Source organism: Scophthalmus maximus, chromosome 4 (assembly GCF_022379125.1).
Source record: "Scophthalmus maximus strain ysfricsl-2021 chromosome 4, ASM2237912v1, whole genome shotgun sequence".
In the NCBI taxonomy this organism is placed as follows: domain Eukaryota; kingdom Metazoa; phylum Chordata; class Actinopteri; order Pleuronectiformes; family Scophthalmidae; genus Scophthalmus; species Scophthalmus maximus.
In genome coordinates this window covers 20177381-20202562 of record NC_061518.1, presented here as the reverse complement: position 1 = coordinate 20202562, position 25182 = coordinate 20177381, and the positions used below count along the sequence as shown (strand labels likewise).

General features: G+C 44.7%; 1 protein-coding gene across 1 annotated transcript in view; it reads left to right on the top strand.

The window, feature by feature from the left end:
• The window catches only part of fto (FTO alpha-ketoglutarate dependent dioxygenase), a 118624-nt gene that overhangs the window by 46106 nt on the left and 47336 nt on the right, over positions 1-25182 (top strand). The window contains exon 9 of the mRNA XM_035628963.2: positions 9081-9205. Coding sequence (XP_035484856.1) covers positions 9081-9205 — 125 coding nt within the window. The remainder of the gene's footprint in view (positions 1-9080; positions 9206-25182) is intronic.

Below are 25182 nucleotides of genomic sequence, written 5' to 3'. Positions count from 1 at the left end.
CTAGAGACATTACTACTAACCAGCACTTGACATATAATTATTCCGGTACTTTGATCCAGGTGTAATTGTTTACTTTTGTCGGGAATCACGTCAAAGTGTTGGAGTAAAATAAATTACAACAGACACACGGAAACACATTGTTTTGTCACTAAAGACAAAGAAAGTAACTTTAGGTCTTGTGCGATGTATGTCACATTATCGCATGTCTAGCTGACTGAATATTGAGCACATGGCTTGCCTATCACTTGTTCAATATTGATCATGTTCAGAAACGGTAATGCACAGTTTGAGATGTGCCGAGAGTTAATAAAAATAGAGCCCTCAAACTCTGATCGCTGTGTGAGCACTTCACAAAATCTTGTGAAACTGAATCAGGATCCTCATCAGGTCCTGCGGTTGATATCCTTATTATTGTTTATCTGCGGGTCAACTCATATTCATTTCACATTTATTTGTACAGCACCTAATCACAGTCCCAGTCTCCGAGGGCTTCATATCGCCCACACAAGGTGAAACAATACATGAATGCGATTAATGAAAATGAAAACAGTCCACGCCAACAATAGATCCTCAAAGTGAACAATACAAAAAGAAATCCCACCCTAAACCTAATTACATACAAAAATAGAACATACCTTCTTATAGTTGTAGCAGAGAGAAAAAAAGGGCAACATATTTTCTGACAATATTCGGACAGGTGCTAAACAAAAAATCGAAAAAGCTACACAGTCAAATATCACTTAAACACCAAATTACACTTAATATGTCATGGAAAAAGTGTTAGCCATGAGATTTCTACAATGTGGTGAAGATACCGTCCCGAATCAGCTTTTCGTTGAAAATATTGCAACCAGCGTAGAAAAAAACATCACTCACTTAATACCACAGTACCTTTCTAATGCTTGTAGCAGCTTTTGTGTTGTGGTTTTGAAATACATAAAAGGTTCTTAGAGGACAATTAACAGGGAGAATGGGGTGATACCGATGGTACGACAGTGTAAAATTGTTTGATTTGTTTGAAGAAATGCAAAGAAAAGGAAAATATATGGGGGAAAGATTGTTGATGATGATTGTGCAATTTGTTGGGGGGAGGTGGAGGAGGTGCAACAGAGATTAAAGAACAAAAACAAAAAAAATTGGGGGTGTTTTCAAAGGTTAGGGGGAACAGAGAGATAATGCCGAAGATTGAAGTGAAACCAGAATGAAAAGAAAAGCTGAGGCTGTAGACAAGGGGATGTGAGCACAGTCAGGAGGAAGTTCACGTCCTGGGAGCTCTTTCTTTCTTTCCTTTTTTTTTTTTTTGGTCTGCGCACCCTTCAAAATAAGACATGTACAGTATAAAGAGGGCAACCTCACAGAGTTCAAAACTGATATGTTTGATATTTTACATATTTTTTCTTTACTCACACAGTTTACTCCCCAGTTCACCTGCTGATATATCAACACTTGCAATTGAAGAAACATTGATATTCAGACAAAACCCCAAATGTTTCATAGTAGGAGTTTTAATTACTTTTCGAAGCGGACGCACCCAATGTGTCGTCCATTACATCGTTCAACCTTGTGTTAGCACAGCTTCTGTAATTATGGTAACTCAAAGAAAGCAAGAAATCACTGTGCAATTGACATTGACAGCTGGAGGATTAAATAACCACTTTAATTTTCACCTTTGTTTTTACTGGACTTATTTAAAACCTTTATGACCCAACAGGATTAATGGGTGAAACGGATGAACCTATCAGTTCAGGCAAAGAAAAAACACAAAACATGACATATTTTTTTATTATTTATTCCTAAAAAAAAATATTTAAAAACTACAACATCAGCTTTAAGTTTGTTTGTTTTTTTCATTTTATTTAATCTTTTTTTGTTGTTGTTTTTGAAAATCTGACGCAAATTTTCCTGCTGCACCACACGGGTGATGCCGAGAGCGGCCGTCCTTCCAGGTGGTGAAGCGCTTCCACCCTCCCATCCTTCCCTTGCAGATAGAGCGATCTGATGGGCGGTGTTAAATGGGTGAGATGTAGGACAGTGTAATTAACGCTAGTCCTTTAGCGGGCCCCGCCTCACTCCGCTGGGAGCGCCCGATATAGCGCTCATTAATTCCTATTTGTGCGTAATGAGAGGGTCATGTTGGATGTAATAAATGGCTCTTTTATTTGGGTATGAGCTGCAGGGCGGCATCCTCTCCTGGCTAACAGTCTCATAAACACCCTTTAGCCGCTCTCATCAGCCTCCCTGGGTGGGGAGCAATCACACGTACACATGCATATATAACACAGTGGGTCGGGGGGTTCTTGTGGACAATCGCGTGTTTAGAAACACAGAAAACAACTTTCAGATGTCTCTTTTCCGAGTTCCCACCAGCATATAGCCAGTCATAACACCTTGTCAGCATAATAAATTAAAAAAGTTCAGCATTTAAACATCCATAACAGTGTTTGAGCATGGTTTTCCACGTTCACCCTGCACTGCATGTATAACAGAAATAATACACATTCGATTTTTAGATACATCGCCTGAGCAGTTTTTTTTTTTCTTCTTCTTTTGTTCTTTTCAATATGTCAGCTGAAATATGTAATTAATATATATTTTTTCAGCTTGGCAAGATATCTGAAAATGTAGATTGTTTGAAAAAATCCTCGGGGGCTCTGTTCAAACACTGATCGAAAGTTTCAACACACAACACAACAAAGCATTGCATCACGGGCCATTCTGTTGAAAGGACTAAAGCGAGAACACAAATGATGAGTAAACCAAAAGAAAAAGTCCTGAAAGTGATGACTAGAAAGGAAATGATGTAGGTATAATGCAATATAGGTTTGTGATTCATTACAGTTATCAGGTACACGATGTAACTCGCTCTGACATGCGGTGTTTTCACTTTTAAGTCCATTTGATTAATTAGATTATGTTGATAGACTCCACCGTGGACTTCTTTCTGGAGCATGTTCGCTTTGTGTTGAACATGTGGCGTAAAATGTAAAAAAACGCCAGTGTCTGTGACTTCTTTGCCAGATTGAAGTAGACAGCATTTTATGGAGGATGTGAGTCTATAATCCAGTTATATGTTACTGCTTCATGGTGTGTGCCATTGTCTATTACCGCAGAGCCCTGTAGTGTGGAGGGAATTGTATAAGGCAAAAAGGGGGCTGCCAGTCTACATCGATAGAGGAGCTGCAGATTGCTGTTTTTTTCTTCGTATCATAACCTATAGTGCTTTGAATTATCAGTACTAAGGACTTGAGGTGGAATTATGCATTAGATAATATATTGATTATCCACAAAGCTTGGTTTTAAATTATCCAGAGTAACATCACGAACAAACAATGTAGATGTAAAAACGTTGACTCCTAAATATCCATCAACTCAAGGATTGTCCTAATGACCTTTTCTTAAGGTCTTAAGTATATAATCATTTTTATGGTAGATCTTGATATGTCCTGCTTTAGACACAATCTTCCTCTATAGGTAAATCATATTAGATGTCAGACTAGACATATACTGTAACAGCTTGTTTAGTTTCTCTACAGCAGCCTCCAGCCAGATGCAAAGATTTGGGTGAATCACTACACTTCAGACTTTTTTGTAGTCAATCAAAACTTTGTAAGAAGTGCATTTCAGCCAATGCAGGTCTTACCCCCCCACGGCCCCCAAAAAACAAAACCGCTCTATGTGAGCGTGTCTGGATGGATGGAAAACCCTTTTTATTGGTTTAGCATTTTTGAAGACCTGAAGTATGGCGCGGTGTGTGTAACACTGTAACTCCGGGGCTGGCTTTGGCCCCAGTCAGCAAAAAGCTTTTTACTGGCAGGGGAGCGAGGTGCTGATCACAATCTGCTATCTAGCTGGAATCTAGACTCGGCTTTCATACGCTGAAAGAGAGAAAGGGAGTTTTAACAGAGTAGAAGGTGCTTTGGTGTCACGCTCATCGCAAACATCTCTGTCCAGCTCTGTCTTCATTGTCCAGAATTAGTCAAAGCACCTCTCCAAGCGTCTTTCTGATGGATGGATGAGGCATTCTTGCCAGGCCAGTGAAGAGTTTGTTCAAGTGTGTGTGTGTGTGTGTGTGTGTGTGTGTGTGTGTGTGTGTGTGTGTGTCTGTCTGTCTGTGTCCCGTCCCAGCCTGCTGGCGAGCTCATTCAGATGGAGAACTATGTGGTTTAGCCATTAAGGCAAACTGGATCCACACTCCTTATCATGGGACGGAGACAAAAGCCGTCCAAGAGACAGGCCGGTGAATTTTTATGTGATATTTGTGGGCCCACTGGACTACGACCCAACAACAGATTTTCCTTTTCTTCTTGCCACCAAAAGGGGAGCAGCACAAAAGGCCTGAGAGTTCTGCTTCATTTGACCCTGTGGAAAGCATATGTCCTCCCATCCCGCTCGTATTCTGCCCAGAAGATCGACAGCCGAAGGGGCCATAGAAAGCGTCCCGTCCCACTTGTGGCTGTTACAATGCCTTCAAACAAAATCACTTGTCAGGGTTCTTCCCTTTTTGGGAGGTTCCCCCCCCCCCCCCCCGACCCCCAGATCCTTTGTCACTTCAAACATGTTACTCTGATGTTTCAGACACATTTTTCTAATGTTTTACACTCCATATAATCTGCTGTGCGTAGCGGAGCCCATTTTGCTGGCTGACATAATTGATGGTGCCTGCAACCTTTCAAGGGTCAACCTGGCAGAGAGGCCTTGGTTTCTGTCACCACGGAGATGGCGAGAACACATTAACACACACACACACACACACACACACACACACACACACGGTATAATTAGGGATCTCTAGATGTCCTTGTAAGGAATTAAGACTATCTTTTATATATTATATACAATTCTAAAACAACTTTCTCAGGAATCCTTTAAGACATGTTTCCAGAAATTCTGGAAAATCTACTTTTCCTTTTCGGATTTTTAACATGATTTTATGGAGAGATATTTTGCAACAAACATTTTTTTTGAAAAGTCACAGTGAAATATAACTGTTTTTTTCTTCAGGTGATCTTTGACAGAATTGTATATCTTTCGTTTGTTTTCTCTATTTATTTTAGAAGATTTACTTCTCTGTGTTTCCCTCTTTGATAAAATTAAAGGTCACAGTACTTAAAAGTCTGACTGCGAACTCTGATCAGCAATTCTGACGCTCTTCACTCTTCCCCTTCACACACACACACAAACATACACTCGATATCAAAAAGTGATATGAATTGGAATCAGAGCAAATTTTATTTCAGATATGCCTCAATATTGAGCCGTCTGTAATGATGTGATAGCAAGCAGACAGCGACACACGCACACGCACTCACACGCAACACACACTTTATGGCTCAAGGTGTGATGTCACAGAAAGGTGAATGTGGTCTGGGCTAATGTCATTTTTCCACTGGTGGAGAGCCCCCCACTCCCCCTCACCCCCGAAAGAGCAAAGTAACTCAAAGTGGTGGCATTGTAGCAAGCACAGACAGATCTCTTGTCCAGACTGGAACCGGCCACGGCAGGATCACAGCTCCCCAGTTGTTAATATCAGTGAGCAGAGGCTATCCATTACCCAGAGCAAGGTGCCTGATGCCTTTTTCCACCAGCGGTCAACTTAATATTAGTTTCTTATATTAGAGGGAAGGGGGGGTGGTGGAGGCAGCTAGGGCGAGTCTGCCAAACACCCACTCCGAAGACCTATGAAATCAGACGTCAGAGCATCTGAGCTTAAACTGTGGTAAACGTCAGCGAAGGTGTCTGAAGGCTTCGACCTTAAAGCTTGAGATACTGTACCTTGCTAATGTGCAAGGAAGTCAAGGAAGTGTGTTATGCACTCACCGGAGAGTAACTCGGTCTAGGTTAGATTGGCTCCTAAATACCGTAAATATAATTTTAACACTGGACTGATTTATTCCGAGTTTTTACTCCTTACCTGCCATCACTGTGAGTTAAAGGTCCGGGTGGCGGTTCGTTGGTCACAAACAACGGCGGGGATTCTTAGATTGCGCTGCCACGCCTGCGTCCATATGGGCGCACAGACGCGTTGGCACACGGAGAGACAGGGGAGTGGACTGGCCTGTTGCTGGGCTTGTTGCACATGCTAATGTCAGGGCAGCAGGAGTGGAGGTCGCCAGTCTGATGGACAGAGGTGCACTTACTCGAGGAGGGGGAGGCACCGTGGTGGCAAATTAATATTCGCCGCTGGCCAAAATGTTTACTGTTTCATGTGAGTTTCTTCACAATCTGCCTTTTTAGGGAACCGTCCATCATTTGTGTAGTCTATATACTGGTCTGAAAATCACCCCTCTCAGTTGAAATAGTTCATAAGGGAGTTAAATTTGGGGATTCGTAAGTGTTTGCGGTCTGAAGTCAGCTAAGACTTTTCACAGGGTGTTAATAGTGTCTCTGACACTCTGGTGGTCAGCTAGTCGCTTGCGTTTATGGAGTGTAAACTTTCAGTTCTGCATGTGTCTTTTTTTAGCCTTCCTCCCTTTGAGCACTTGTTTCTTAGCCATTATGTGAGTCGTGGCTGCTATTATATGCAGTTTTAAAGGGATGTGCACCACATTGTGTACCGCATTGCACTGTGTGCAGCAACAGTCTTCCCTATTCCCCTATTCTGTGTTGAATGAGTGACACGTTGTTATGTGAAAGAATAGACAGATGCTTGTTGGTGTTAAGATACAGTCCTGGCTTGAGGTGTTAGTGAGCCGCCCCAGGCTGCCCTCCAGCCAGACTTCGCTTGGAACGCTATCATCACTCCGACTCTCCACCAACCAAAATATCACCTAGGCCTGGCCCTGTGTTTGTTTACCTGGCCTGCTTCTGCACAGGGCCAGAAAATGTTTATTCCTATCTGTAGTCAAATAGACAAGGTTGAGTTTGGGGCCTGGGGACCAGGGATGGGGGGCACCTACGTCCTCTAGTTCACCTCAGGATGTGGCCTGGGTCAGGGGGACATCTGTGGTCAGCGTCAGGCTGGGAGAGGTGGAGGCCGAGGACAGCTACTGTCATCGAGGGGTAAATAGGAGGAAAGAGGGGGCTGATTATTGCTGAGACAAAGGACTGTGATCTGGGCGTAGCTGACTGAGGCCGGGCTTGACCAGTAAACAACCAGCGGGGTGTTCATATGGCCTAGGGATCAGCCTGGGGCTAAACCTGAAGACGTCTCTCAGCACAGGGTCTTCTAAACACAAGATCGTACACAGACACACACACTCTGGCACACAAACACACACGCAGACACATGCACACTTTTTCATGGCCAGGAGGTTTAGTAACACACTTTCACAGTATTAGTGGCACACACAAACATTAAAAAGAGGCTCTCACACGCACAACTGAAAATGTACAAAGACTCTGCTCCACGAACCGTCCCCAGTGTGTTTAATGGAAGAGGAGGTGAACGGACTTGGCAGGTGTTTGCAGGCGTTTGCAGGCGATAGGATCTATTGTGGTGACGTCATCATCAGTGAGTTAGGGGGAGGAAAAACCTTGTCAAAGCATTTTGTCCATCGATTTAACACAAAACAAAGTGATGATGTACACATTTAGTGAATTTCTATTTTAGTGGCTGCAGTTCTAAATTTGTTCCAGCACAGTTGAGCTCATTGCACTGGTCTGTCTTTCCTCCCTTGCCACTTGCTCCGTTCCCAGGCCAGCTCTGGGAAGCACTCTCAGAATCGCGTCAGAGCACGTTTCATATTAACTGCGAATCACCCGCTCACCCAGCGCTGCGCTTGAACCACTGAAAATGTGCTACGCGGCCAGCATGGCAACACGGTGTCTACCAGCCGAGATCGTGATACAGTCTGAACGCACTTTCTGGCACTTTCTTAGCCCGTCACTCATCCCGGGAGGACTCAGTTTGATCCAAACTGAGAGGTACAGTTTCCATAGGCAGACAGCCGACCCCGCTTCCTCCTGGTCACCGTAATCTTTGGTGTCTCCTCAGAGTCGGGTGTAATCAGTCACACGCCGCCATATGTTTTGACACCTGTCCTGTGCGGTGTGGAGGAAGTAAGCGTATCATTCTGTCGGCAAATCACAGTCACAGTCAGACCTATCTTCACATGAATTAAGACAGACAGGTGGATTGTTAGAAAGGGATTAAAAGAAGAGAGGGAGAGAGGAAGAAACGGAGGTTCCTTTACATTGTGGGTTTTTTGAAAAGAGGGTTTGGATGACTGGGGAGGTGAGTGACTGTTAATGGGAAGAAATGAACGCGCTCGACTGGTAGATGTGACAGGAAGAGACTGTTCTTAACAAGGCGTCAGAGTCAGTCAGAGTTACAGATCCATCACTTCTCAGAGGCTGGGAGAAGGGGTGGGTGGGGGGGGGACATTTAAGGATATTCAGAGCGGGAGAGAGTTTGTGAAGGGTAGAGAAGAAGAGGGAGACGGTGTGGGGAAAGAGGGATTTGAGTGTGGCTGACAGCACTGCATTTAATTTGGGCTGCCAGATCCTTTTTCATTTGACTCCCTCTCAACCAGCTTAGAGGCTGCAAAGGACTTGGAGGCGAAGGTTTGCCAGGATGTCTCAGATTAGCACTGATGTGCCACGTCACACTTTAAGCCGGCCTGTAATTCATGTTCAACAGGGGGATACTCACACATTACACTCTGCTGTGCAGGACGTGATTAATTGACTCACACTCTAATATTGGGTGTAATTTGCCCGTCCTCTGATGGGAAACTGACTTTATACTAGACTTACTGTATGTCGCCGTCTCAGGGATGTTATAATGGAGTCTTGGCTCAGTGCTGTGTAATTTTCTAAACTGAGGATAGAAGCTCAAGGATGGAGGGAATTGCTCCAGGTAGTCGTTTCTCGAAATACCACACAGTTTAATGTTCGGGGGGGGAGATTTAATTGAGACAAGTAGAAAAGCCTCTTCCACTCAAGTTTGTCCTGGGAGGTAAAACAACCAATATCATTTTAGCCACTGTTTTAGGAAGTGGAAGTTAAATAGTTAATTAATAATAAGAAAGGGCATATTTTTGGGATTATGTGTTTTTATGGTGGTCCAGACCGTTGTGTCATTTGCACAACTTTTCATTAATTTCTACGAGATGCATTTATTTTCTACTTCTAATTTTCAGACCATGCGCTTCCTGGCTACAGTGGAGGAGGAGGGCGGATCAGGGGAGGGACGGAGGGAGATGGCAGAAACCCTGCTGTCGGCCTTGACGGACAGACACCAGCAGAGACAGACATGGAGAGACAGGTAACACAGTGAAGCGCAGATTTCGCTCCCTCTCTTTTCGACGTGAAAATAAATCTCGCGACAGGTGTGTGAGAGAGGTCAACTATTTCAAAACATGCAGTCTCATTTCCACAATGAAAACTCCATCACAAACAAATACAGTTATTCTGCTTAATATATGAAAGCTTATATGAAATTGTCGCCTTTTTTGACACAAAAATGTGTGTTCATACATTTTCCTGTGGGCTGCCCAGACGATTGTGTTTCTACTTTGGTTATTTTATTTCAGTGAAACCCTTTGATTAACCTTCGGATTTCATTTCATTGGGGTGAAGGGGTCAACACTTGAATAGATTACATAGGTCTTTATCTCGAATAATCACAAGGGAATATTTAACAATTCATAGCTTTTTTCCCATAAAAAATAATGGGTAACCCCAACTTTGATGCACTCATGTTACCATGACAGGAAAGGTTACAGAGTGATTGTTCCTTTTTATCTCTCAAGCAGCAGAGTGAATGTGTGAATGATCATGAGTAACACCTATCTGTTCATGTGTAAGCCTTGCTCAAACAGTAGGGACTGATCGGGCTAATAGCTGTGATCACGTGCAGAAACAAAATAATCAGGAATCGTCACGTTAGTCCTCCTCCAGTTCCTCCTTCTGAAGAGCAGATGTGAATTCCACAGATGTGTGGTAGGTGTTTGTTTGTGGTCCTCAGGCCTGGCAGCTATCACAACGACACGTGTGTCTTGGATAAGCTCAGTCACTTCCTTCCTTCCAGATAAGGGCAGAGAGCGCAGGGATTAGAACACTGACCATTCATTCCGATAAAGAAAGGCCTCACACACACACACACACACACACACACACACACACACACACACACACACACACACACACACTACACAGTGTTATTTTAGCTGTCCATTCTCTCAGACACTCCCCTACTCAGCACTAGCAAGCACACACACACACACACACACACACACACACACACACACACACACACACACACACACACACACAAGTGCAAACATACTAGCGCGCATGTGAACACTAGAGTTGCATATGTTTTACTGCTTATTGTCTCTATCGACAAATTGACCTTTAGAGTCTCACATACACACACGCACACACACACTTTGGACCAGACATGATCCAGAGCCCGGAGAAAGCAAAAGTGCTGGAGGCAGAATCCACGGAGCAGATATTCCTGAAATCAACATCATTCCTTTTGAAAAGATGTGTGACCTTCCTGCAACGTTGCTGCCCTCATCTTTTACATGGCGCCCCTCTGTTTTGAGTTGTCCCCTCTGGTTGACCCTTAGCCATGCCCCAACCAGATGAGCCTTGTAAACAGGCTATTTCCACACACCTTGCTATGCCGCGTTGACGCCCACCGCCTCACAACTCTGATGTAGGGCCTGCGCTGATAGTGCATTCCAGCTGCAGGTGCTGAAAGCTAGAAACCATCTCGGCACTGTCCCCCTGCCGCCCCCGGTCCCCCCACCACCCACAATGCAATGTTACCACCTACCAGCCACGTCTAACTCTATCACAGACCAGGACAGGAAATGCTCTGTCGTCGTCGGTGGGGCAGACAGGCGCAGTCTCTCAGCACTGAAAGACTGATTAGATTAGTTTTGGTTGAGGGCAGGCATCCCACACAATATGTTTGAACTCCAGCTGCTCCTGATAGCGCCTCTCACATTTACACACACAACTGTGTAAAGGGGTTATGCACATTAAACGTCTACCCCCACGCCTCCGCTGCCCCCACTTCTGAAAAAGCCAGGGGTCACCCTGTCAAGTGGCTGTCAACAGATAGCATTTACACAAAGCTAAACACATGGCCGTGTGCAATGTTAAGTGGAACGAACTGGTAGTGATTAGAGAATTGTGTGATCAATGTTGGGATTCTTGGTGGAGAAAGAATAAATTTGGCGTTTTCTTTATGCATACTGCTCAGGGGCAACGTCATTGTTTTGAATTAAAGATACAGTATATTACAGAATCATACACATGGCGGGGGGAAATTTAATTCATTTCAGTCAGATGTATTCAGAGCTTTGTTTATTTTCAACAAAGCACGCACCAAAATAGGACTTCTGAAATTAATTTGCTGATTTATTTTTCTGTTGTTTTTTTTTTTTTTGTCATCGGGCGTCCTAATTAGGTTTCCACACTATGCAACAGGCAAGCTTTTATCATAATACTGCCTTTTGTTTCCATAGTTCCCATTTACCACACAATGCTCGCAAAAGGATGGGAAAGAAGCAAAAGACGCAAGATTGATGACTCCAGCGAGAGGCACATAAACATAAACAACCAGCATTGATTGATTAAGTTTCTCGCTGACTTTTGTTTCTTAAACACCGGTTAAAGCAGCAGGCTGTGTGCTGGAACAAGGGCCTGCTGGGCACCGCTTTCTGCCTCCTGGGCATTTTTTTTAGCTCTATCAAGAAGGAAAGGAAGAGGAATTGGACCCGGTGACCAGTGGTTCTTCGCAAGTGACTTATAGGCACTCAGAGTGAGTGATGCTGCAGTTCGCCCCGGCTTGCAGATGCAGTCCATTCATTCATTCTGAGCCAACAAAGTTATGAGGGCTTTTTTATTCTTATGAGCTTTTCTGGTAACTGGGTTTTCCCGATGCACATGGTGAATTCTTTGATAGATGCTGCCCTTCCGTGTCCCTTTGGTAAATGCCCCGTGAGTACGCTGGAAATAGATGGATTATTATGTGTGTGGGTGACTCTACCGTTGTCGAGAAGTTGAGTATGCCACACAGGAAGTGCAAAACGAAAAGCAATGCACAAGGAGCAGGTCTAATAGGATAGAAAAATAACACATCCTGGTGGCACCAGAATTTTAGAGATTCAAAACACTTGGAACTGGAATTGTTAGGTTTGCAAAATGCAAATATCTTATTTTCATAATGTTCATATCTGCACAATCACAGGTAAAGGAGAAAAAACAAGTGCTATATTTTAACTCGCTGAGAGTGGTTACTTGGTTTGATGCTACCTTGAATAAGTATCTTTACAGTACGGCTCCCTTTGAACCGCCTGGAAGAGATGACCGCATGCTGACCCTTTGGAGCCTAGAGGTCACTGCTCTGACCAACAAAAAAAAAGCAAAAAAAGCTTTGTCACAGCCGGCGAGCAAACTCTGAAGGGAACAGCTGTGAATTTTGTACTGACCATGCAAACTGCTGTAGGCTTTGTAAGGTCATTATATGATAATGAAAATCATTACAGAATTACATGGGGGTTTAGGACATGAGAGCAGCGGGGAGGGGAGGGGAGGGCCACATTGGGTTTGATAAATGGACTGTGAAGGTGCCCATCTGGCCCTCTCTATGGCTTTTTCTTCCTGCTCTTTTATCCACTCTTGTCCTTTACTACCCCTCTTTCATTCCCCGTCCTCTGTTCTCCGGCGGGCCAGTGTGGAAGCGAGCAGGCCCGTAGTGAAAGATTAACAGAGTGCAAACCTAACTCACCTCCGCGGAGGAGAAAAAGAAGGAGAGACAGACGGAGGTGTTTATGACCCAAAGCAGGGTTTGTGCCTGACTTGGCAAACCCTGTCCTCCCATTTTCTCTGTGTGGGCCGGTAGAAGAGGAGGCAGCCATTGACCTTTGGCTTCAGGAACAGTTGGACAGCTAAGGATGTGTGCTGTAGCTGTAGTTTGCAGACACATAAGTGTTCATTTCTGGCTTGTATATATATATATATATATATATATATAACGTTTAAAATAGTCCTCCTCGTATTGAAAATAGTTAAATTAGGGAGAGACAGCAAATTCCAGTGTCAGCAAGTTTCCTATTTCCCTATACTTAAAGCCCCTTGTTTTTTAATCTTTTAATGTTGTTTTATTTTATCTTAAGAACTGAAAAAATACGTTTGTAACTGGCAGCCATTTGGGCATTTTCTATCAAACTCTATTCTTTCTGAAAATACAAATAGTTGACCCTCCCTGACTAAGTTCTGGCGTCACCATAATAATAGCTGTACACTCAGAATCCATGGCGTGGTACATCTGTTGCCTGTGTTTATTACTTTTCTCCAACTTGTTGAGAGTGAGTGAGGTCTTTATCCTGAGACAAAGGCGACATCAGCTGACATGGAGAGCAGAGCTGAATGACGGAGAAGGAGGTCCACGTGTCCACAGCTGCATCCATCACTCAGCTGTCCGGCTTGACCCGTGACCCCGTTGGGCCGCGTCCCAGCCTCCATCAGCTTTATGCTTCCTGCCATTGTCATCCTCTCTTGTCCTCACCTGGACAGAGCACGGCTACACAAAAGGCCCGGTCTGTCATCAAAACCAAGGGTCACCGGGGGCCAGCGGGGGCCAGCGGGGGCCACAGAGCTGAGGCTGAGGCCGTGCCCAGCCAGGGATGACCCCACCAGTGTTGTCAGCTACCAGTTGCACCCCTGCAGAGACGCATAGTGACACATTAAAAGGAGGAGAGAGACCTTCGTTGGCTGGCACTTCATTCCAGGAGGTGGTGACATTTCTTTTGTGTTGTCACTGACAGACCCCACCCAAAGTGGTGCACTGGGGTGGGGCAGGGATTTAGGAGACAATGGAGGTCCCCTGTCCCAGATGGGACTTGGAAAGATTGTCAGTGTCGCTTCCACAATTAATATGAACAGAGCACATTCTTGTCTCATGTGGCCAATGAGCTCCTGAAAGTGGTAGAAATGGAGGCGCCATAGTGCTTGGATTGCTATCATGCCATAGACAAGTCTTTCTCTTTAAACACTCAATGGTTTGCCGGGTACAGGTTCCTGTTGATCTGTAACAAAGCTGTCATTTGTTCAGTCATTTGACAGGTGATTGGAAGGGGTTTTATCTTAATTTTTTTCCCCCACTGTAGGCAGTGTGTGATTCCATGTGCCTAACATGTGGATTGGTTTAGGAAATGGGATTTGTGGAGTACAGTTAAGAGAAGTTGGCACCAGACAGTTAGGCTTAATTAGTAAGGGTGAGCTGGCACAACCAACAGTATGGTTGGTGGCAGGTCGACCCGGGCATGTTGTCAACCAGGCCTGTGTGATGTAAGTTGCAACTTGAGGTGACAGGTTAATCAGTTAACCCAGACAACATTTCCCCCACATTTGCCTCTACATCACAACATCAGTCTTGTTTTGCAAGGACAACAGGCAGCGCTAACTGTTTTCCTTTGCATCGGTTGCGAGCCAAAAGTTTTTTTCTGGCTGCGCCCTTGTTCCCCTTTACCTGAGGGGTTTGTTCGCTGTGATGGTGGGCAAACACCTGTGTGTGGTGGGTGGAACTCTAATCCCACAACCATGTTCCCTCTCTCTGTTGTCTGCGTGGCTTTTTCCTTGTACCATCGACTTCTGGCGTCATCTGCATCGCTGTGTTTACTTGGTGCAGGGCAAGGGAAGAGAAAAAACAAATAAGGACATGTCATCCATCTCTTTCATCGCCGGCCAGCCTGTAATTAGCGCAAGCGCAGTGGTTAGCCTTAGACGCTGTCGTCTAATTTGTCTGTCTTTATCTAAAACACGTCTGTGTGGTCCCTTAGACTGGCTACATGCGTGCGGAGAGATTGCCTGTGGCCCGAGTGTTTGTGAGGTGTATGTTTGAGTGTGCTTGATTGTAAATTATGAATTCCTCTCTCATGCACCCACCCCTGTTTAGCAATCACTCAGTTATGCATGACATGTCCTGACCTCAGCAGAACCTCACAGCTGCTGTCGCCGTAGTAATCGGCATCCCATCCTAGTTTGCTCCCCTGCTGGAAAATACACCAGAGTGTGTCTTATTCTTGCCGGAGTGTGCTGCGAGCAAGATGACTGATGATGCTATTTCTTTACTGTCTACTTACTGCACAAACAGTTTCTACCAGTGTAACTACGCACTTACTTTTATCTTGCCTGGCTCTCAAAGGAGTCAGTAATTAGCTGCTGAAGTACATGCTTTCTCTCGTTCTGTGGTGAGGTGTGGTAATGGACGGCTCTCAACTGGCAGCGATCAGCATCACATTCTCTTTGTTGAATGCCCTTATCCATGACTGAGTCACAACGGCATTTAATTGCTTACAGATTTTAATGGAAACAGTCATTTCATAATTATGCATTTCACAGTTAGAGTTTGGCAGCAACGTGTGGCGCGGAGAGGGAGAAAGAGAGAGTTAGAATTGTCATTAAAAGTCCCACAGACATTTAAACACACTTGTTGCAGAGACAGTTGCCCGTTAAATGCTGCCTTTTTTTAATATGGAAACAAGATTTGTGTTTGGAAAAGACAATGTGGTGAGGGAGAGTGGGGGAGGGAATGGGTATGGGCCCGTTTTACTGGTAGTCAGGAAAACCAGCACATTTTTTCTGGTCAAACCCAACATCCCGGAGAGCTGATAGAGCATGATTGGGTGAGGATGTGTGGCAGGCGTGTGAAACAAACAGTGAGAACACAGCATCATGGGGCAGATGGAGGTTGTGCTCACTCGGGTTGTGCTCTTGTATTTCTCCGGGGTAGAAATTCTCCTTAAAACAATATAAGTTGAAAAATTGTACACATTTAGGATGAGATATGTTGTATAAGATGTGTGTGAGCTAACGAGCATAACTGTCATGGAGAATTATGGGAAGTGCAGGCTTGGGTAAACATAGAGACAATGTGCATATCAGGTGCTTGCATAGTTTCACATTGTGTTTTGTGTATGGTTTGTTGCAGGCGCTTGTTTGGAGGTTAAATATTTCTGTGCCGGGCTCAGGGAGGGGGCCTTGCTCTTGTTGATATCACAGAACTAACTACAGCAATGTACGTGGTGTTTAAACACACACACAGTTGCACATTATACACGCATGCACACCACATGCTCCATCCTTTTCCCTTTTTCTCCCATCTACCACAACCACCCCATCTGGGCGGCCCCCTCCGCCTCCACCCGTACACACACACACACACACACACACACACATCTCTCTCCCCTCTGTTAATTATAACCAACACCGCTGGAACACTTCATTTCATAGCTAGCATATTGTCTCTTCAAGGCTGGCAGGCAGGTCATAAATTATCCTGAAGGTGAGGAAGGAAGTTGGAGGAGATAGTTATGAAAATTTCATCTGTCTGCCGTAGTGGCCGCAGCTGCTCCTGTCACCAGCCGTGTGCTGGAGGAATTACACAGGGTCAGCGCGTGTGTGTGTGTGTGTGTGTGTGTGTGTGTGTGTGTGTGTGTTTGTGTGTGTGGTCGTGTGTGTGTTCGTGTGTGTGTTCTTCACTTTGCATATATGCGTAGGGACATAAACACATGTGTGCACGTATACAGGACACGCACATGCACGTCACTGTGTTTGTCCCTGTGTGTGTGTGTGTGTGTGTGTGTGTGTGTGTGTGTGTGTGTGTGTGTGTGTGTGTGTGTGTGTGTGTGTGTGTGTGTGTGTGTGTGTGTGTGTGTGTGTGTGTGTGTGTGTGTGTGTGTGTGTGTGTGCGTGCGTGTGTGTCGCTGGGCCAATGTGTACAGTGGGTTGGCCAGGTAAGACCTGCCTGTCAGTGTGGGGAACATCTCTGGCGTCCCTGTCACCCCAGGGCCCCCGGCTCTGCCCCGAAGCAGGGAGATTGGGCGGGGGGACAAGCTCGCAGGGCGGTCCCCAAGCTGTCTCTGTTCATTACTGCTACAGAGACGGAACGTGGCCGGCAGGTGGCCAGACCTTTAGTCCTCACCTACTGTGCTCATCTGCTGCTCCACTCTGTGCTTGTGTAGGTGAGTGGGTGTGCAAGCGAGCTAGAGAATGAAAAATAGTCGGAGGAGACCCATAAGTTATGTTTTTGAGTAGGGAAGTGCATATTTTACGTTTGACCTGTGATTGTGACAGATTATTGTGCGGGGGCATCGTGCCTGTGTATGCACATCTTTAAATGGCGATGCATGCAAATTTACAGATGTACAGAAATTCTATATTTGGAGAAACTTGAGTGCTGCTGTGGCACTTTCCTGACGTAGAGTGACTCTTTTCGACAGACACCCACTGCAAGTGGCAATTAGTAAAAAACTAAAAAACACAATAACTCCCCCCCTCCGTCGTCCCCTTATGTCAATCTTCAGTCTCCTGCAAAAATTCTATTAGGGCCAAAGTCCATAGCTGTTAATTACAATTCTAACTAGCTTGCCTCCTGACGAATGGATGGCTTCAGCGGCGATGTAGGATAAAAGGGATATCAGCGATTTCACTTCCCCGTACAAAGGCTGCCTCTGAAATGGGTCATCAATCCCGTAGTGATAAATGTCTGGTGGAGTAATGACTCTCTTATCGGCGCTGGATTACTGCAGATATTTGTAATTAGTGTAGCCACACAAGTCCCAACAGATGTTTTTGAGGCGACACAATATTAAAGCCTCGGTTTAGTGCAGAGTTGAACTTTGTGGAAAGAATAGGGACAGTTAGAGCTATTGTGCTGTGGCAGACATAGGTGAATCTGAAGAACCGAGTCACTCAGTGTGCTCTGCTGCACACCCACATACCACACGCACACACACACCCACACACACACACACACACACACACACACACACACACACACACACACATATATATAAACACACATTGAGCTCATGGCCTAGTAGCTAAACACACAGCCTGAGGTTCATCCTTCAGATATTGAGCTCAGTGGTCACATGACAGGGAGAGCCAGGGGGCTCCTCTTCTCCTCCTCCTCCTCCTCCTCCTCCTCCTCTTCCAACCCTAAAGGTAGCCAATGCTACGCCAGGGGGAGTGAACGTTTCACTTTTAACTTCCATTTCTCCTGTTTTGGGACGAGATTCACTAGCCGCCGTGAAGTTTTTTTCTTTTTTTTTCCCGTCTTTCACCTCTTCCAGCGCTCATGAAATCACAATGTGATGTATTCAGCCCGAGGTGTAGCTCTATTCACAATGCAGTCTGACAGTACGAAGCTCTGCTCCCCTCTGTTTTCACAATGCATCTGTACAGATGGACTGCTGACAAGTCTTTACCACTAATACAATTGTCCTGACTGCAGTCGGTGTTAATATAGAATTTCAAAAAAAGACCGCTGTGTTTGATCTGTTTGTCTCTCTCCTCAAATATGTGTATGTATAAATGTATTGGTATTACAGTGAATGGACCAATGGACCCTTTGTGTCTATGCTGTATTCTGTTGCCAAAATAGACTCCCACCATCCAACACACCCACAGCCCTATACACACACTGACAGACGTGTAAGCAGATGCAGCAAGAACTGGTAATGGCAGGTGATTATAAGTGGCACACGTGCCAAACTAATTAAACCCCTGGGTTGACAGCAGCATTTGGTAGCACTGGCATTCTGGCATGCTGGCATTAGAATAATTGTAGCAGCAGCACATTTCACCTGCGAGACTGCAGCTAACAACGTCATTTATTTTACAGCAGGCTGCACCGGATGTTGCTACAGAGGCTCGAGTTAGCCTGTTTTACGCTTGACATGTATGGCAACCCGCTGTCAAAGACGGGGCGGCCTCTCTGTTTCAGCCACACTTTGCCGGACAGTGTTTTTGCTGGGGGAAATGTAATGCATAGTTATGAATTTGTTTAAATGATGTTGAATGTAAAAATCTAACTTTATAAAAAAAAAACTGTCTTTATTTTTATATTAAACGGAAGGTGATTGATATGTACGGGCACAAGTTCATCCGCCCAACTGTTTAAATCAGTTAACTTGTGCTACACACAAGAGAAAATATGAAAATATTCATAGAATATAAAAATAGTTTCTCTTTAAAAAAAGAAATCCAGAATAATATACTAAGTTTTAAGAAGTTATTAAATGCATGTCCCCAAATCAGGGCAAACTGCAGCAGGCAGGCGGGATGAAGACAAGGGCAGGAGGACTCTCAGTTCTTTCCTTTCTCAGGTCATCACTTCTCCAGCTGGAGGGTTGGAGCTGTGAGTCCACCTCGCAGAGGTCAGAGCTCTGCCAGGAGGCCAGAAACTGCACCAGGAGGCCCACCTGCACACCTGCCGTGTACCTCCACATGCAGTCACACACACCTGGTCGGTTGAGAAGGAATTCTGACATACCGGCAGTTTTTGTGAAAATGTGTCTTGCTGTAACCGGCTTGACTGATTCATGTGCCTTGTGCTATGCGGCAGGTGTGGCTGGGCCAGGTGCATCACAAGGTGTGCGCACTCAAGGCGAGAGGCACATCTGATACGGTATCTGTTAGGGTAGGAGTCAGTCGGGTTATGTAAGGTATGTAAGGTCATCGCATGTACCATTAGATTTATTGGCTGTGGGGATGCAGATCATATGCCTTCCTGAGATTTCCAACCAAGACCTGAGAGAACCATTCTTTACTATTTCCATGCAGTAAATCACCGTGGTGACAAATAGGGTGTATTCAGCTCCCACTCGTTTCCCCCCATAGGCAGCACTGTCTAGTCCACTTGCACATAATTGCTTCCTTGCTTAACTGCATATATATCACTTGCTGAAACATCACTTAACACTTTTCAGGTTTTATTGCCCGTGCACATACTGTGTTCACTCGTGATAGCTACTATATTAAGCTGATTGTAGAAGAAGTGAAAAATCTGCTCTTTGAAGGCACAAGTAAGTGGCCGATGGCAGCTGATAGCTGGGGCTTAGTGAATCCTCATTATGTGCTGTAGCAAGCTGATTAAAACATCTGATTTGTTCCCTGTGTGTGTGTGTGTGTGTGTGTGTGTGTGTGTGTGTGTGTGTGTGTGTGTGTGTGTGTGTGTGTGTGTGTGTGTGTGTGTGTGTGTGTGTGTGTGTGTGTGTGTGTGTGTGTGTGTGTGTGTGTGTGTGTGTGTGTGTGTGTGTGTGTGTGTGTGTGTGTGTGAGAGAGAGAGAGAGAGAGAGAGACAGCGTACAGTCGAGTGCCTGTGTGTGTGCCCTGTGCGTGTGCGAGCGTGCATGTGCATGTGTGAAAGAGTAGGCCTTTGGGCTGCTGCGGTGTGTTATCTGTTTTTTTCAACCTTGTCATACTAATTACAGTCCATATTTACTTACATTCTCTTTTTGTTTTCTGCCCTCGATAGGCATCTGTGAGTGCCTCTGCCTCGGCTTTTCTCATTAACAGACTGATGATGTGTGATAGGTCTATCAAGTGATGATAAAAGGAGCCCCCCCCCCCCCAAAAAAAAAGAGGTCATGAAACGAATGTTGTCAGCTTTTTGCAACCTCAAAGAATTATGTTGTCGTTATCAGTGACACTGCTGATTGCAATTTTGCCAGTGAGTGTTTGTGGGGAAAGACTCAATTTTCACATCAAAGCCAAATGAAAAAAAAAAAAAACATCACCATTAGCATGTATCAGAACCTTATTAAATTGTTTTATTGCTCCATGATAAGCCAAGTGACTGATTCACATCTTGGGGTATCGTGGGATGATTTATTATTATTACTATTTTCAATAAAGAAAATAAGGAAAAATAGCTACTGAATATAATGTTTATTCTTCAAAAATATTCATTTTCCCCCCGTGAAAAACTTTCTCTTTTTGGGAATTTATTGTCAAAGAATTAAGACAACGTGAGAAGTAACGATCAGCTCTTTCTTTTACTGTTCACTGGCACAAGGGAAAAAAGGTTGAGAGCCACTGGCTGAATAGTTTCTAAGCACAAGAAGCTAACACCAAGATTTGCTTCACAGCAATACTGCAGTGCCCAGACAGCTGAAGTGACCATTAGCCACAGGTTAAAAGTTTAATAACCCACGAGGAAAATGTTCTTAATCGTTCATTCCTTGTTACCGGTTTACCATTGGTGAACCTTTGTCAGGTTACTGAGCATGTTCACAAAACACAAATCACTCTGACCACACCCGCACACTGACACAGTTTCTGATTAACCAAACCCCTTTAGTTAAGTAATCTGTTCACAGCACAATCAACAACACTGTTTAAAGCGAGTCCGGGTGTGTTAGAGAGGCGCAGACAAACCTACAATGGGATTTGTAAATGGTTAAACCGAACAGGAAGCTGTGCGAGGATACATGGTGGGGTGAGCAGGGTAAATCACCGACAGCCGAGTTTTATGTGGCGGAGGTGGGTGGTAGGGTGTTTGGGGGGGTGTGAATGGTTTTATATGAGTGTAAGTGACTGATTCCCAGACACAGAGCACAGTGTATCCTGAATGGGTAAATGGCATTTATTCAGCCGGTTAGTCTGGGAAAACATATGGTGCCATTTGGAGGCCCAGGCTGGTGCACGCTGTTCTCCTGTAATTAGACTGGCCCAGCAGAGCAGCTACATGACTGCTCCATGATAACCAGCCTACTGTACCCTACAGTGCTGCTGCCACCCAGCCCTGGCTGCAGCACAGGACCAACACACCGCATTACACATCCTGTTAACACACTGTTCAACACCACTGAACACCAGTGACACCACAGCTTTGGCAGCTGCACATGTTCACCCAGGGCCAGATTTACTGTACGTATGTGATGGCACAGACCAAAAACTTGCACTGCACCTTTTATCATTTTCCATTCAGTTCATATCCTTGTGAGCAACTACACTCATCCAGGACGTACCCCATGAATAAACGTTATTCATACCCATTTGCGTGTTCATTCCTAAAAGGAATGCTCCACTAAAATGTGTCTTTTCAATATCACATACTCACACATAAGCCTGAGTGTAAGATGGAAGAATACCCTCTTTCTGTATTTCTTTCTTTTTCTTTCTTTCTTCCTTTCTTGTCTTTGCTCTCATCTTTTTTTAAATCACTTCCCACCCTCCCTTCATCAGGATCAGAGAAGCAGATTGTGGGTCGAAGGCGTGGGTTGTGTTGGCAGGGCTGTTGGGGTGTCAGATGGGCTTTTGTCCCGTCAGGGGGGAACAGGCTGGCAGCCCGGCGGGAAGGCCCTGTTGAAGATACACTGCTGGGAATCAGACTGAGCCAGTGCCTGGCCCAAACCACGCACACACACATACACACACACACGCACACACACGCACACACATGCGCACATATTGGTCGGGATTGGTAAGGAAAGTGGTGGGGGTGTCCAAACCTGGGATAAAGACATTTCCTGCCTCATTTATAAAATCTGACACCACCAGTCTGCCCTCTCCTCCTCCCTCATCAACATCCCTTCACAAAGATCACAGACACACACAAGCTGCTGTCTGGAGACTTTAGCTGCAGTTCCTCTAATGACCACTCGATGTTGGCCCAGAAAAAGAAAAATCGTTGGCTGCACAGGCTTAAATAAATATATTTTTTCCAACAATAATTTCTTCATAGTTGTCTTTATACCACTTGGTTGTGATTCCAAGAACCATTGTTTTTAGTAAAGATTTATGTCAATAACCATATTAAAAGAGTAACATTTTGCCACGTGTTTGCTCCTCGTCAGTTTTACTCAGGCCTCCTTTTACCAGTTTTGGGTTTTGTCGCTCTAGTAAACTCAAAGTTAGCTAAAAGCGGCAAAGCCACACTACAGCTTTATACTTTCCCTCCAGAAACATTGTGCAGGTTCACAGATGCTACTTTTTTTTTTCTTCCACTTCAGTGTGTGAATCCTTACACATGATTTAAATACCTCAGTGGGGCCTGGCGGACAGTTGATTGTACAGCAAGCATTGTCCAATATCTCTACACATTCAGGACCTACAGTTATATGTACAGCTCACACCCACTCAACACGCACACATACAGGAACACTCTGTACTACATACTGTCTTGTGTCCAGAAGGGGCTGTCTGCTTGGCATGCTATTCTCTTGTTGACTGTTTAGCGAGTAAAGCATATGAGAGCGCTGCCAAATTTGCATATGCCGCCATCTATATTTCAGCAGCGTTTAAGACACACATCACCGGCAGTGAATTATGCATGTGGCTGGTACAGTGGAGGTGCTTGTTTTATGCACTCGTGAAGGGAAATTGAACTGTTTTCTTCTGCTCATGACGCTCAAGGCCCAAGGCCCATTAAAGTACACAGAGCAGGTAGCTTTTAAATGGCCTGGCGGTGTACACGGTATCCCCCTCTAACAAAGGCAGCTTGGCATAGGGAAAGGCGTGCGACAGGTTCTGACAGCTAGGTAATAGGATTCCCACCTCTCCAAAGGGACTGACTGAGGTGCTGTTGTAGTATCCTTGTAGACCGCTCTTGTCTTTTGCTATGTGAATGTGCATATGTGTTTCGCTAAATGCGGCGCTGTGGTAGAGATGAGTGACTGAATAATTCAAAACTGGCATGTCTCACAAAATGATGCAAACCCGTGCACGGATTGTCAGTGGAAGGAATAGAGTGTTGCAGTAAACACAGCCTAAAAGGCTCTTATGCATTATAGACAAGCCTTTTGAAACTGTTTTCTCATATGCAAATGGAACACATACAGCTGCAAAGGCTTAATACGAATCCCCCCCATTCACTGCAAATCCAAATGAGGCACAGGACTGTTTATTCAACTGCTGGAGGAGGATGGAGGGCGCGTTCGGTCGAATCACACGAAAGATACAATGAGAGACACAATTGTGCTGCTATCAGTGTTTACTTTAAAGAGTGAGCAGTTAGAGCTGTGGCATAGCCGGCACCCAGCAGTTGTGCTGTTCAGAAGCCTCTCCGGGACTGAGGGAATAGACTGCAGAGGATGAGCATCATTAGATATGTCATTTAAGACACCCGTGCTCTCCCACCGCTCTATATTTATCCACTTGCAGGTCTCTAACAGGCCCTCGGGTCAACACATTGTGTCCCTACCTGTCAGCTCGGCAGTGGGTGGGACATATGTAGTGGATAGAGACAACATGAAGTCACCTGCTAGTCACCCTGCCCTCTCCTCTCCTCTCCTCTCAGCTCCCCTCTTCTACCACCCACCTCCTCTCTTTGCCTCACCTTGCCACTGGATGCGTTTGTGACAATTCATATATCCCTGTTATAGCAGACTGGTTTAACTTGGCTTAATACCAGTGAATCTGCTATTTATAGAGTTTGCTTTAGCCACCTCTGCGTGGTAAATGATGATAAGCCTAGCCTGTAATAAACAATCTCGTAAACAGCTCTGCAGCTCAGCCCTTGATGGCCTTAGGGGCTTGTAAGAGCTTTATAACACATTTATTACCCCTTTAATTGCCCGGGAGCTGTGATCCATAACATAAGCTAACACTAATTTAATTTCCTGACATATATTGGCTTTATGTTATCTTTAGGTTTTGGTTATTTTTGCCAACGTGATTGATTCCATGCCTAGTCCAATTTAAGGCCCTGCTTAATGCATTGTGACACCAAAGAGAACTACTGTATATTCAGCACTTGCCTCAATTATTTTTGCCACTTGGTATTCAGAGTCTGCTGAGAGAAGAGAAGAAACCGCTACTTTGTCAGCCAAAAGCACACATCCACTCAGAACAGACGAAAGGGCCAGCATGGGGAATAGAGATATTTGATGTTGAGTCTCCCCCTATTTACAGTAGGATGCCTGAATAAACGTGTTCAGAAGCTGGAAAGCAGCATTATGACCCATAACCCTGAGGTATTTGAAATGGAACAGCAGAACTTACTTTGAAAAAGAATAGGCGATGTGCTCTGGGCTCACTGTTTATACCTTGATGTGATTTGGACTGAAATATAAATATATATATATATATATATATATATATATATATCTAAAAAGCCTGTTTATCTGTTCTTTCCCTTTTGTCCATGGCTGAAGAATTGCAGGGCTGAGGAAAGCGAGGCTATTCAGATACACTACCGGCAATGGTTGAAAAAAGGAAAATGTCGTCTCTTGTTTTATCGTCTAAAGCTGGAAGAAAATTATTGTATTGTAGGGTTATTGTAAAAGTCATGGTATTTTCAAGGTATTTATCCAGTCATTGCTGTTCAGTGCTCAAACCCTATTTTAGTAGTTTTGTCTTGCACAAGTGCCATTGCAGTCCAAACAACCATGGGGGTTTTATTTGAAGGATCTGAAGGTAAGAGTGGATCTTTGTACAAGCTACAGATTTTTCATCACACAAATTCTCTTTCTGCCGCATTTTTCCATTATG